We start from the raw sequence: 14,729 nt of genomic DNA on the forward strand, positions 1-14,729 counted from the left end.
TTTCAGTTTAGTACAAAACTTTATTAATATCAATACTGCGAAACTATAAAAGTGAACATAGAGAATCTGAGCAGGCCTGGAGCCTGTCCCATCCATCAACCTCTGGGACAGCAGCAAGGCCCCAGGCAGCCTTGTAAACAAACTAGAAAAAGCGAAACTTTTCAGTTTAACAGCAGTCTTGAGATTTGGCTCTGAGCAGGCGTTTGGAAGAAATTCCTCATTTCTGCTTTACAAACACTTTTATCCAACATTCTGAAGCACATAGGCGTGGGTGAAAAAAATTACCTAATCAGTGGCAAGAAAAAGCCTAGAGCTCTGAAAAGAGAAACTACAGAATCAGTAGGTTCCCAGCTCCATACTGCCCTTGCATTCCACGAGGCAGGTAAAGAGCTCTGGCGTCATCATGTTCTTCGTGGTCTAAATAGCTGCAAGCACAGAATAGGCTAAGCCCGAACTCTTGACAGACGCACATTTTCCAAGAAGCTTGCATATGGGAGAGGCTGGTGTTCCCTAGGCTACCCAAGCTACCCATCGCCTCACCCCTGTGAACATTCTACCTTTTCAGGACGTAAACCTTGTTAGCAAAGGCTTTCTCAGCTCCGTTTGACTAGAACAGGCTGAGGACCCTGTCATGAGCTGCTCCACAGCAGACTACAGGAGATGGTAACCTCTGACAAGTGATGACAAGCAGATGTGGCAGGCTGGAAGCAGTAACTTCAGCAGGATCTGAGAACATCTTTGAAGTTTTCCTATTGCCTCAGAAAATGGGTGGTAACTCCCCTTGGAGGAGGAACTGAGTACTGACACAACTTTCCGGAAGGGGAAGCAAAGGGAATCAAGGAAGCAAGATCAGATCTAGGGAGGAAGGACAAAGTAGAAGTCTAATGTCCTCCATGGCTTATACTGCCCATTGCCAACACTGAATTTGTACCCTGTGATCCAGAAAGGATCAAAATACTAAATCAGTTCTCTAGGTCCTTCCCTTTTCTCTTCCTTCCCTGTGATTTAGAATCGTTGGTTTTTGTTCTCATCTCCTCCAGCTCCCAAGACAGTAAGTTAGCTTTGAGCTTGCTTGTTCCAGGGTTTGCCTGCCTCTGCCCTCCACGTCTGGACAAACTCCAGCTTCCAATCCCCTGTTCTGTCATGGCTTTCAAAAGATGTTCTTGCTTCTTGGCCACCATCTCCTCCCGGCTCCAGATCAGAATATTAAAGCCTGAGAGGAAAAATTAAACGCTGTGCATCAGAAACTCTACATCAAATATAATACCTTAGGCTATGTCACTTAAATGCCAGAAATTCAAAATGCTTTGTCTGTTCTAAGATATTTCCAAGGTACAGAGGATGCAAAGATATTTATTGCAGACTATCTCCACACAGCCGTGGAAATTTGATCTAATTAAGAAACATCATCAAGTAATTCCTAATCTGTTACAGGTTTAAGACCTAAATCTATAGCTAGCTCCCTTAATCTCATACTGCCTGCGAAAAACTGAGTAATCTTGGCTCTACAGCCTAGGAAATGCGATAAATTAAACGAAGGGAGAGGGTGCAGCCGAGCAGGAAAAGGCTTCCCCCCCCCACCCCGGCCCCATCGTTTTCTGCTACTGGCAGATGGCCGGCAGATGGCAGCAGCTCCCTGCTGCGGGGAGGCTTCTCCCTCCTCCGGACTTCATGGGCTCAGGAGATGACTAGCAACCTGTTTTCTTACTGCAAAGGTGGAAGGTTAAAAAGAAGGTCTTGATCTCTTTTACAAATGTAGGAAATTATAAAGGACTACTAGCAAGTGGAATTTGGGAAACCCTCACTCACAACTTGCTTTAGTCTGGAGAAACAAGCCTGCCCTTTTCTGGGACTGGAACCCACCCGTGCTTAGTGCCCCAGGTTCTCTTTACTTACCCATGCCAGAAGCCAGCGTGTCTCCCATAGGGTTAAATTTATTGAGCTGAAAATGGAAACGCAATCAGAGTCTGTAAGAGCATCACTGCTTATATAACAGCATCATAAGAGCACCACAGCTTATATAACAGCAACAAACCATCTGGAAAACCCAATGTTCCCTAACGAGTATCACAGAAAAGCCACAGATGACCACGGACCAGCCCTGCTCGAGTCAGCAGCTTTAGCTGGCAGCCATAACCCCGCGAGAGTGTGAGTCCGTCACAAGTAAAGAGGATGCTCCTCTTGTTCTGTCCCCAACCCGTATCTCTTAGCTGCGGTTCAATACGCAGCAGTCCTTTTCGCTGCAGTGCTCAACTCACCGAGATGATACCAGAAGCATTTGGATCGTGGAGTTGACAAACCATCTCCCCCGTGTTTCCGTCGAATACATCAACAGTTCGTAGCTCATTCACCGTGTACCCAGGGAACTTAGGGTCTGGGTAGCGACCTGCTACAATGAGGTCATAGCGAGGATGCCACGTTGCCTAGTCACAGAGCAGAGTGATGGGGAGTTAAGAGAAAGGGACAGAGCTCATACTGACACACGCCAGACAACCGCAGCGTGAGCAACCGTTTGTACATCCCACCCACAGCCTGAGGAACACGGGTATCCTCAGAACAGTGCTCTGCTGGAAGTTGCAGCAGTGTGAACACCCACCCATCAATGTAGTATCCTGACCAGGAATCGGACCATTTCTGATGTACAGCCAGCTGCTAGCACCAAGCGTGATGCTCCTCTCAGGCTGCGCTGGCTTAACTCACCTTAATAGGTGTGAGGTGCTGGAACTGCCGGTGTGGGTGCGGGATCAGGTGCTGTGGCTTGGTCCAGTCTGAAGATGAGTAAACCCTGATTTCGCTGCGCTGGTCTGTGCTCAGGAGCTTGGCACCATCTGTTGGGCTGAAGTAAGCTAGGAGAGGGGGGCAATAAGGCAAACAAAAGATCACAATGCTGTGATTGACAAGAAACATAAAAGTCGCATTTCTCTGATTGGAAACCCATTGCTGTTTCTTTAATAGGGATGTGAATACAGCCACGTGTCCCAACAGACAAGACTTTACCTGTCTCAAACAAACTCAAAGCTCTTACAATCAGTAAGCTGAAACCTACAGCGCTGGGTTACATAGGAAGAAACGTTATTGTAAAATCACAGAAAGAGACATTGCAAAGAAAGGAACTTGCTCGTTCAAAGGGAAAGTTAGTGGAAAAGCTGGAGATGGACACCTGCAGTTTGGACTTCTAAGAACTGGTAAAACCGCACCCAAGAAACAGAAGTTTGAGTCCCATGCTCTGCTTCTGCCAAAGGAACTGCCCCAATAAATTCAGTTTTCTAATCTCAGTCGCTGCTGATGCTTCCACACTCACCTCTCAAGGCACAGTGCCACAGTTTGTATGGCAAGTCTAAGACTGTGCTGCAGTTGCCCTATCCACCTCCCTGCCTCTGGCCACACGTTCCCAGTGCCTTCCTTGCTTTAACACTAGCTACCGTGCATCTTCAAATCTGAGCGAAAGCTAACATTGCCACAACAATAAAAGCTGACCTGACTGGACTCTGCAGACGTCCGTGCAATGACGTCCTTAACTCACCTGCATTGACGGGTTTGTCATGAGGAAGCAGATGAAGAAAATTCATTTTGTTTTTGATGTTTCTGAGGTCCCAGATTTTGACCGTCTGATCCACAGACGCTGTGGCCAACAACCACTCACATCGGGAGTTAAATTCCACGTGAGTCACTTTCTTCCTGTGCAATTTCAGCTTCCAAATCTGCAGCAGATGAAACAGAAAATCACACATTAAAAGAATAATCAAGCTCTGGAGTAAAGAACTGGAGTAATAATCTACTAGTGCAGAGTAAAGAGATCACACATTTACACAGTAATAAAACTTCTAAAACACACCAAGAGCTTATCCACTGAAAACAAGAAAGGAGAAGAGTGACCTTGTGAACTAACTCTTTAATGATAGGAGAACTCTGATCCACCCATTTATTACAGCTATGAGAAAGGAAAACACAATCCCTGGTTCATGAAGGGAAGTATTAGTGCCACTGTACAAAGCAAGATCACATCTGGAATACTTTATGCAGTGCCAGTCTTCCACCTGCAGAAAGACCAAAACAAACTGAAACAGGTACAGAAAATGCACTGCTGAGATAATAATGAGAAAGGGAGAAGACCAAAAAAAGCTTGCTTTGTTTATCTTCATAAAAAAGGCGAGAGGAGATTAATTGGCTTCTAGAAATACATCAGCAAAGAAACATGAGGGTAGGAGAAATACTTCAATTAACAAGAACAAATGGATATAAACAGCCATGTGTAAATTTGTATCTGAAGCTGCAAGATTATTTCTAATCAAAAGGGTGAAGCTGGCCCATCCTCCCTACAATAATGGGTACCTCCCAAGTGCAGAAAAGACTGTCACATTCTTTCAAGAGAAAAAAAAGAAAGGAAGCAACTAACCTTGAAGAAGCACAAATCATTTGGAGCATTCCTGACTCTGCCCGCTAATTTACACAGCTGCCTCTGGACACAGCTCATTGGGTGGCAAACGCTCACAGATGTTACCCTTACAGGCAGGAGAAACGGTAATTCCAGTGTGACGGTAGAGCAGGCTCTTGAAAGCAGGGCCCGCTCCAACTATTCTCTAATGTTTTTGCACTACTTCAGACTCGAAGGCACAGTCTGCCTCTGCCTGCCCTCTCCTGTCTCATGGCAGTAGTGCAATTTCTATCCCAACATTCGTCGATTACTGTTGTGTACCTCCTCCAAGGTCACAGAAGGGTATACATCAAAACAGGATCTCCTAAATGACTCCCATCAGTGCACTAAGTTTCTGGGAGTGTGAAGGTCGTTGGCAGAGGGTGCTCACATCTTCAGGTTACCCTATAATTACTCTGGCCAGTAGCAAATACTCTTAAGGAAGGGGTAGCACACAACACAGGCCCTGTTTGGGAACTGTTACCATTATGCTCAGCAATGCGAAAATGTCTAATGAATGGCAGAAGTGGAGGACTTCTCACCACCTAGACAATGGGTGGACTCATCTCCTGAGCTGCAAGGTACTTGCTCCTCTTTTCAGGGTCCCTGTAGTGTAGGAAAGCGCATGAGCCATGAAGATTCCTGTAGAGGAGACACTGCATGGAGCCATACAAACCTCTTCACCAGAAGTGCTGAGCAGGACCACGTTGCCCACATTATCACCCGTCACCACTGCACGGCAGCTTGCAGAAACATCAACACTGCAGTACCAGCAACTAGAGGGAAAGACACAAAATCAGCGCTGCCTCCCACAGGCAAGTGAAGGCAGCGGAACTCTGGTTCCCATCTCTTCCCTGACAAGGGAGACTGCAACAGATTGTAACTGCAATCTCCTGCCTGATGGTGTGGGCCTGAGTATCAGGAAGGGGGACGGCTTATCAGCAGTGCTTCCTGTTGGTGACTGAATATGAACTTCCTCGTCATCTGTGAAGTGCTCACTAGATGGAGTGTGACACGTTGGGAAAGTGGAACATAATAGAGGCTGAAAAGCCACTTGGTGCCTGCACACGGACACACCTTGGGAAAGATCAGAACACCCTTGTGACATTGACAAATGTAGAGAAACAGCTTTAAAATGACATTTTCCACAAAACACTGAAGCAGCAGTAAAGAAAAGACAAAAGCTTTGGACTGGAAAGCTGCACATCAAATTGTCTCAACTTCATGCTCCAGGAAACAAAACTGAATAGAGACTTATCTGATAAAGACATACATCTTAACCCCAGCTCTGCTGGGAGGGGAAGGGCAGCGAGAATAAAGCCGGGGTCCTTTGGGAACCTGCTGGGAAAGCTTCACTTGCAAAGATGAATTATTCTAGAATTCAAGGTCATGGAAATTAGCATGGTGAGCCTGAAGCCTCCAGCAGGGCAGCAGGGAAAACTCAATAAGCTGAAACACAAATTGTGCAGGAATGTTTTGTGGCTTTCCTATGCTACATAGGCTGCTACAGACAAAACACACAGAACACTGATGACAATGAAGAGGAGGAAGTTATCCTGCTCTTCTCACCTCACGCTTTATAAAGTGAAAAGCTGCCAGTATCTGCAAAACAGGAGATGGCGTCACCAGAAAGCAACGCCAGAAGATGCAGGCAGCACGCTCAGCTACTGTACAAGCGTAAGTGCCCTGTGGCTGCCTAGCTTGTCACCCACCCTGCAGCGCTAGGGTCGCGAGCAGGAGCCTGTCTCCAAGCTCCCTCACAGGACCAATTCATACCAAGAGTCTCCTAACACTGGCAAAGATGAAGATGTTAGAGAGCACAAGAAGCAGCGCAGCATTAACCCCAAGGAACAGAGAATCAACCGTGCACTGCTCCCTTCTCACCAAACATTATGGTACTCATGGCCACAGTCCGGGGCACGGGAGATCACCTGCACCGCTCTGCCCTCAAGGTCCTGCAGACTTAGGGTGCCATCCCCTGATGCCACATAAAGCTTCACTGCCTCATAAGGACTGAACTTGATGTCTCCGAGAGAATCTCCTGGCCCTTTCTGGAATACACACAAAGCCAAGAGGCGTCAAGGTTAGAGTGAAAGACAAAAATCTTAATACAACACTCATCTCCTAGAACACACTGCCAGTTTCCCTAGGTGCAATGCACTGCTTTTTGACAGGGCACGTACATAAGAACTCTTTTTTTCCAATCTGTTTCCAATCTGAGCACATACATTTTGAACCTGTAAGTTCAACCCCACCACTTCGGGCTGCAAGCCTCATTAGCAGCATTGCTCCTTCTGCTATGGAGCTAGGACTAATCTGCAGTGAACCACCTTGCTCAGACCAGGCTTAGGAGATCACAAGCAAAACCAGCACCATTCCATGCAGAAACCACATAAAATCTCATGACAGCCCTGCACCAAGCTTTTCTTACAGAGACTTCATTCACCAGTTCCCTACAGGCTGCTTCCAGTGCTGTATCTGGTCTTTCTCAAGGTACTAGCAGGCAGGATGACAGCGGTGCAAGGAGAAATCCTACTGCTAACCCCATGGCACGGGAATCTGATGTTCTGTGTTATGTTATATTGCTGTTATGTTGTTTTCCCCCAATCTGTCTACTGAGGAAATCTGGAAACCCTACACAAAGACAGAAAAGAAGAATGCTAGCTGAGAGTCCCCAAACTCTGCGATACTCAAGTGCACTCCATCTCCTGCTCACAGAGCAACTACTTAATAAAGTCTCACTGCAAATACTAGATTTCAAGAAGGCAACGAAGATAAAAAAAGGCCTGCCCATAGAGCTTGCCTGTCCTCACAGCAGTAGGAGGAGGATGGCATGCCCTTTCACATCCAGGCATCATTGCTGAGACATGCATCCCACTGGGCTACAAGATCCTCAGGTCCCAGGACCCAGTCTGTCCCTCCTTGCTCACCTGGCCAGTCATCCCAGCACTACTTGGGTTCACCTTCTGGCCTATTACAAGGTTGCAGCTGGAACAGCCGATTTGGAAACCAACCATGAAAGTTGCCACCCGGAAAGAATTAGGTGGGGAAAAGTAAAGAGGAGGCTAAGCCAAATTCCCTCACTTACCTTTAAGCACTGAACTGAAGTAACTAATTGAAGAGCTCAGGCTTCCTCACGAGTCCACAGAAAAAGCAACAGTCTGAGAGGGCGATTCTAAGCACAGCCAGACAGAGTAGCCTCTAGCAATTCATGTCCTCTTTCCACTCATTACTGAAGGAGCCCAGACTCTTTAATTTTGGTTTTTTAGATAAGCACCAAAAGTTAGGTGGGATGAATTGGGGTGATCCTTATGACACACACCACTTGAAGTCAGTGGTGTTTGTGGAGAAGCACTGAGGGGACTATAGATTGTCCTGTAAAAACCATCTGACAACGAGGAGCACTGCTAACAGGTGAAGAGGCTAGAAGGTCCCCAGGGCACAGAACTACAGGAGGTTTAAGAACAGACAGCTGAGGAAATGCACTGGCACCCCCACGCTCTCCCATGTACAACAGGAAGTAAGCAGCATCAGGGAGTCCCTCCCCTTCATGAGGAAAAGCTCTCTCCTACCCACCACCCCATTTCAGGGAAAAATAAAAAGGGAGAGTGAGCCTCCCTGGAAGAGAGAGGATCCCTGAAATTTAGAGGACAAAGGACATGTATGTGGAGAAGAGGAAGCCCAACTCCCACATATTAGAGACAAACATATCTCTCTCTCTCTCTCTCTCTCTCTCTCTCTCTCTCTAGCGCTCCTGCCAGCAGGACACAGAGGCCCCAAAGCATTGCTGTATTTCTTACTCCCAGTCCTCGGTGCTGGTGAAGACCCGGACAGTATTGCCATTAAAATCCTGCAGGGTGGTAGTGCCGGCAACTGACGAAGTGTACAGCTGACTAGGGTTAAAAGGGTTAAACTTCATTCCTGTGATGGCCCCTCCAGCTCCCATCTACAAGGAAGGGGATGAACAAAAGAAAAATCCACTGAGTGATGGGGAAGGAGAAAAGTGTGTTCTGTAAGTCTGCATTCACTGCTATGTCCTTAATAGCAACAGTGAAACACACCACAGCCCTTCAAGGAGGCAAAGACAACCGTGTCTTCCCACATGATGTCTGCTTAAGCAGCTGCCCTCCTGGAGGACAAAACTGCAACTCATCGAGTCCCCAGGCAATGTATTCCCTGGCTGGCTGGCACCACGCTATTTACAAATAGAGAAAGATGACCCTGGAATTTCTGGAGGATAGACCTCCTCCCAGTGTATACCTATGTTAATTTAGAAAGGGGACAAAAGTTAGAGTCTTTGAGCCCCTGTCGGAATGGGAATGGCTGAATACAGCAATGAGGGGGCATGCCAGCTGTATAAACCATTCATTCTACCTTAGCTTCTCACTTCAGATAAAGGGACTTTGTTTCTCCCCACTCAAAAGATATTTCCTCATCTGACACAGAGTAAAAGGCGAGCAGAGAAAGATCAAGACCTAAACCAGACAAACCCTCTCTGCCTACTTGTTTCTGGCATCCCTTTAAGATAACTCTTTTGCCAGTTGATGAATTATTTTTCCACTGAGCACGCACCAAGTACTGCTTCATTATGAGCTTAATCAACATGCCTCGGTTCTCCCCAGCACTACTACAGTCTGGGACTTAGGAACAGACATGCTGTTGCATCTCAGTGCTGCCCCATAGCTGGCTGCTCTGCAACCCCAGATTCTTACATGCTTCTCACAACAGACCTCAGTTTTGATCTGCAGTATTTGGTGGTACTCCAATTTCCCCTCCCACCCGTTCCACACACCCAGAGGCTTACCCCTTTTATGAAGCAGGTTTTAGTAAGTACTTCATAGTCCCAAAGGATGATGTCTCCACCTTTGGAACCAACAGCTACAGTACTGGGGTGTGTCGGATGCCATTCCAGGCATGTCACTCTCCTGTCAAAGGGACTTGCTGTTCGAAAGAGGCGGTATGAGGCAAGAGAACGCAGAAAAGGCAGCTGCAAACACTGTTAAAAAGATAAAAGAGAATTATGACTTTTGCAGGGATTCATGAGATTCTCTGAATGAGGAGTGCTAACAATTTCTAATTGGCATCAGAGTTAGTACATTCACACAAAATTCTAAGCCTCTCTGTAGAATGAAGAGAACATGCTGTCCCCGAGGGAAACAGCCTGTGACCACAGAAATCCACATCAGCCACAGCACTCGGAAAGCAGCAGAGAACTGAGAGATACCATACTTTAAATGATGCACAGGGAGTTAAGCCTCATGGGCTGAGCTAAAAAGGCAGGATAATTAACATTTACAAGGAAGGAGAACATGCCTCCTACACCAGTAAAAGGCACTTATGACTGACTATGTCTTCACTGAGCATCCCAAAATGCTACACATCATCCAGACATACAATATTATGGTCTTGCCTGCAGCTCAACTATACAGCGTAAGAGTGAACAGAAACAGTAAGCGAAAAACCATGACATGATTGTGTTGTTATTCAGCTGAGGAACAGGTACTGCTTGGACGAGCTTGGCGATTTACTTATCATTTGGATACTTAAAAAAGATAGAACATACGGAAGATAAAGCTAGCCCAGGTGCTCCCCACCTATGGATGTTACAGAAGAAGTTAATTTTCAAATGAAAGAAGGAATATGGCTCTGAAAACAGTAAAACATTATGGACTTGATGGAATATGTCTGTGAAGAGGAAAAATCAACACTAAACCTGACATGATTAGCAAAGTAGAGTGCATACAAAAATAGTATGACAAAACAGTCAGATTACTGTGCAAAAGTAGCACTGTGCAATAACTCAAATGGTAGAGCGGGTAAGTTTAAATATGATTCAAGGAAGCACAGAATTAACAGAGGGAGAAAATGTAGAGTGACCGGGCCAGGTCAACCGAAAGGGAAAGCCACCTCAGCTCTTGCATTTTACAGGATTAAGAAACATAAGGGTGCTCCAGACTTGGAGCCACAAATTGCGTATGTGAGGAACTTCAAGCCCCTTTAAAGTTTCCCTGTGTGTGTGTTCGTGATGTTTCTATGTAGGGAGCCAAGATGTCCAACAGGTCACGAAGGAGAAACTCCTCACCTGCCTGAGCTGTGCCCGAATGGAGCCTCCCAGCATGTTCTGGTAGACATAATGAACAATGCTGCGCTGCCGCTCCAGCTGATGGAAAAGGACTTTGTTGTTTCTCACCATGGACCCACCTCCGTTCCAACCTGCCACAGAGGAAAAGCGTAAAACTTACTGAGAGCCAACACCTGTCATGCTCATTCAATAAAAAACATGGGAAGACATCTGCATTTGCTGCTAAATCCATGAAAAGTTTCAGTCACAAGAGAAAACTCTCTAAATGATTCTTACATCTCTAAGGTGCAGCAGCTTCTGCAATTATGGAGTCCAGTGCTTCCCACAGCCTGCCAGAGCTTTGTGTATGCTTCCTCTTGTTAAACCTTCCTTCTCCTTGCCAAAAATTTATCAAAAAGACAAGAGGAGAGGACTAAAGCAAAGCCACATGTGGTGCATCTCTTGGACAGTATACAACTTGAACAGTTCATACCCAAAATACAACGAAGCTATCCAAAGCCCCAACAACTTGGAAATACGCCATGGGAGGCGGTAAGCCCCTGGGTACAGCAAGGGAAGGTCAGACGTGTGACCAGCAGGAACGTTAACACCTGAAAATTCCCCAGGCATAGCAACATGAGTTCCCACACAGTTCCTGAAATGCCTGCTTGTGAATCAGAATTTTCGATCTGCTTGTGCTGTAGCCCGTACGGTCTGCCTACAGCAGTGCGAGTTTTGTTTTTGATAATAGACTTGCTGACGCCTCATCGCCTGAAAACCTTTCTGTTCGGAGTGATTTTTGCTGAGAGTACAGCACGCTTCTACATTTTGTTCATGTTCCAAGTTTTTATCTTCAGGGACCTTTATATAAAAACCAGATCTGTTCAGTCCCATGTCTGTGATCTAACCATCCTCATGGCAATGGTCTGGAATACTCCAGGGGATCTAGATGTCAAACGGGAAAGAAGCATTTCTTAAGAAACAAAAATGCTATTTTCATTTAAGGATAATGACAAAAAAAAAAAAAAGACGACTGAAAACATAGTGATCATTCTGTATGATCAGAACCTAAACAAAATCTTTCTTTAATGCAACACTGGCGCCTAGAAATGCACGGGTGTGAAACTAAATTTCTTTGTTCACATGCCAAAATTGTGCCAACACTTGTCACGCCTGTTGAAATAGGTAAGAAAGTATTTATAATCAAATTCCTTTTTTTCACAGAAAAATTCATTTTTTTCACAGTTCCTTCTTCAGAGGTGACGGAAATGGAGGCATTTTTTCCAAAATCCATTTTATTACAAAGGCTAATTTATTAAGAAACAAACTTTAGGCCTTTTTAGAATCTGCTGGAAGAAACTCTTTTTAAAGGTGTTTCAATTGCAAGAAACTGAACCTGTCCTATATGGCTCAGGAGAAAAAAGAATTTTTTCCAAAACATATAGCTACATAGAACTATACACAGAACTCCTTTCAAACAGAGTATTTTGCCTTTGTGTCGGCTGATCACACTGCCAACTGCTCCAAGTTTGGAGTTACACACCAGACAACGGAAACGTACAAAATCGTGGAACTCCTGTTGCTCTGGCTGTTGAAAAACGCTTTGTTAATATCTGGATCCTTAAGCCAAAATTGTACAGAAAGTGTGCAGTATTTCCGCACAAGTCAGTAACTCTAGTGATCTCCTAAACAAACAATGGAATTAACAGTTTTATCTGAGAAAAGGAGGCTGAGGGGAGACCTTATTGCTCTCTACAACTACCTGAAAGGAGGTTGTAGCAAGGTGGGGGTCGGTCTCTTCTCCCTAGTAACAAGCAATAGGACGAGAGGAAACGGCCTCAAGCTGCGCCAGGGGAGGTTTAGATTTGATATTAGGAAAAATTTCTTCACCAAAAGGGTTATCAAGCACTGGAACAGGCTGCCCAGGGAAGGGGTTGAGTCACCATCCCTGGAGGTAAGTAAATGACAGGTAGACGTGGCACTTAGGGACATGGTTTAGTGGTGGACTTGGTAGTGTTAGGTTAACGGTTGGACTCAATGATCTTAAAGGTCTTTTCCAACCTAAATGATTCTATGATTCTATGAAAATAGTCCTTACTGTAGCTGAAGCCTACAGAACTTTCTTGATAATGCAAAGCATTAACCTTTTCAGTATCCTAGAACTTAATCACCTCTCTCATTATATCAAAAATCTCCATGAGATTTTTTTTTTTAGGTTACATACTAAAGGAAAAAAAATGCACGTGAGGAGAAGTGATTAGTGGAAATTCTGTCCAGTCTAATCTGAACATCCAGGTAGAAAGTATTCCTACTTACTGTAGCAGAAGTTATAATATGCAAGGAACTGGGTGGAAATGCCAGTTCAGACTGCATGCTGTAGGATACCAACCTTACGACTATGAAACTGTATTAAGAATTGCATGGGACAAAAAAAGAATGTATGACTGAGATTGGTCTGTCCTACAATAAAGCAGACATCTGGTAATTCAGGAATTCCACAAAACTTAACCACCCTCAAATGAGCTGTGACAGCGTCCTCAGTAAGCAGGCTTCTACCACGGGGTTCAGAGTCTCAAAATGAAATGTGCATGCATGCGCACACGCACACTCACTAGCAAGATAATTGGAGGATGTACTACCCCAATACGTGTCTGTGTATCACTTCAGTATATAACCCCATCTGAACACCCATGTCTCAACACGCTTCTTGGCATGCTCCCTCTTCAACTAGTCGATGCCTGTCATTTAGGGTAAATCTGGTTGGGAGAAACAGTAAGGATCTGAGCAGATGTTACCGATTTTCTCTGGGGGTTTGGATGTTTTTCTCAGAAACAACTTCTTTGCTAGTGGCTCATTCCCTAGTTCCTTGCAGTCCGGTTTCCTCTTCCCAGCTGATTTTGCATCTTCCGGCCAATGCTCACGTGCCCTCTCATGCTTCTTGTCCTTTGGCTGGTTCACTGGAGCCATTCTGTCTGACCACTAAAAGCAAACAAAGCATGGAAGGTACGACTGTCATAGACTTTTAACTAGAAGACGGAGAGGAAAACTGGAATGAAACATAACCCAGTGGTCTGAAAGTAGTGATTATACCTGTACCCTCTTTCATCAGCATGACACTAGCTTTTTGTTGTGCTCTGTTGGAGAGGGGAACAGGTTCAATAAACTCTTCTTTGTTCACGTATGAAAATGAACGTATCCTAAAGCATTAGAATATGTTTTGACAGATGTGCTTCTACCGAACTTTCAAGCTTAAAACCCACAGTTCTGCATAACGTACATCTGTGAAACCACATAATACCCTAACTGTTTCCCTAGTAGCTCACACTGAGCTCTTTAGATTCAGCTAAGAAAAAGGTCAGAGCTTTTATGACGACGCCCAGGGCCGACTCGTCTCCCACCAAATATGCTCGGAGGATACTTCCTATTTAACGGCCACTCTTCCTCACGACCACCCCCCGATATTTGGACTGGGCTCCTACACCGGCTGGCACCCACCCCTGAAGTGCCCTTCTGGCCAGCGGTGGGACGCGGCGACTCCCCTCTCGCGTCGTGACCACCAGGCGGCCACCCGGCCCCCGGGGAGGCGCGGGCCTCCCGCGGCCCTCCTCGCAGCTGGCGGGGGCGCGCCACACGATCCCCCCAGGAGACCCTCCGCGACGAGCCTCGCACGGGCTGATCCCCTGCTAGCGCTGAGCTCATTTACAGTTCGTGAACGGCTGTCACGGGTATCTGCCCCCGTTAAATATAGCTCGGCAGGCACCGCGCAAGCTTCCCCAAATAGCGCCCACCCCGCGCCTCCGGGCCTCGCCCGGCCCCGCGGGGCCGCCCCTCAGCGCCGCGGCCCGCCGGGCCCCAGTCCCGGCCGCGGCCCCGGCCCCGGCGCGGCTTCCCCGCGGCCTGGGCGGGAAGGGCCGCCCCGCTCTCACCTGCGCTCCGGCGGCCTCCGCTCCCCCGGCGCGGCCGAGGACGGCGGGCGGCAGCCGGCCCCTCCCCCGCGGTTTCATAACCGGGGCGGGAAGGGGGGGCCGCGGCTCCCGGCGCGGCCCCGCGGGGGGGGCTCGCCGCCCGCCCGGCCGCCCCTGGGGAGCGGCGCCGAGCCCGCGGGGCCCCCGGCGCAGGCCGGAGGCGCCGGCTAAGGCGGCCCCGCACAGCGCGCCCGGCCCCCGCCGACCCTGCGCCACTGAGGGGCGGCGGCCTGGGCAGGGGGCGGCCGGGAGAGCCGGGGGTGCCAGCTCCAGCCGCGGCCTCGCCCCG

The 14,729-nt window shown here is 47.2% G+C and overlaps 1 protein-coding gene across 5 annotated transcripts in view; it reads right to left on the minus strand.

Moving 5' to 3' along the window:
* The window catches only part of DDB2 (damage specific DNA binding protein 2), a 19,622-nt gene continuing 4,893 nt past the window's right edge, over positions 1 to 14,729 (minus strand). For 2 of the 5 annotated variants that reach the window (XM_087746100.1, XM_087746103.1), the window contains exons 2-11: positions 13,271 to 13,454; positions 10,497 to 10,627; positions 9,219 to 9,410; positions 6,299 to 6,465; positions 5,091 to 5,190; positions 3,524 to 3,701; positions 2,701 to 2,846; positions 2,259 to 2,423; positions 1,897 to 1,942; positions 1 to 1,213 (exon numbers count right to left, since the gene is read on the minus strand). In XM_087746100.1, the coding sequence (XP_087602226.1) occupies positions 963 to 1,213; positions 1,897 to 1,942; positions 2,259 to 2,423; positions 2,701 to 2,846; positions 3,524 to 3,701; positions 5,091 to 5,190; positions 6,299 to 6,465; positions 9,219 to 9,410; positions 10,497 to 10,627; positions 13,271 to 13,454 (1,560 nt within the window). In that variant the 3' untranslated portion in view covers positions 1 to 962. Of the gene's footprint in view, positions 1,214 to 1,896; positions 1,943 to 2,258; positions 2,424 to 2,700; positions 2,847 to 3,523; positions 3,702 to 5,090; positions 5,191 to 6,298; positions 6,466 to 8,214; positions 8,361 to 9,218; positions 9,411 to 10,496; positions 10,628 to 13,270; positions 13,455 to 13,565; positions 14,242 to 14,401; positions 14,704 to 14,729 lie in introns of those variants that run through there. The other 3 variants (XM_087746102.1, XM_087746104.1, XM_087746101.1) reach the window with 3 other exon arrangements.

Source organism: Nipponia nippon, unplaced genomic scaffold (genome assembly GCF_047370975.1).
Source record: "Nipponia nippon isolate SJK-2023a ecotype South Korea unplaced genomic scaffold, ASM4737097v1 scaffold_10, whole genome shotgun sequence".
Classification (NCBI taxonomy): domain Eukaryota; kingdom Metazoa; phylum Chordata; class Aves; order Pelecaniformes; family Threskiornithidae; genus Nipponia; species Nipponia nippon.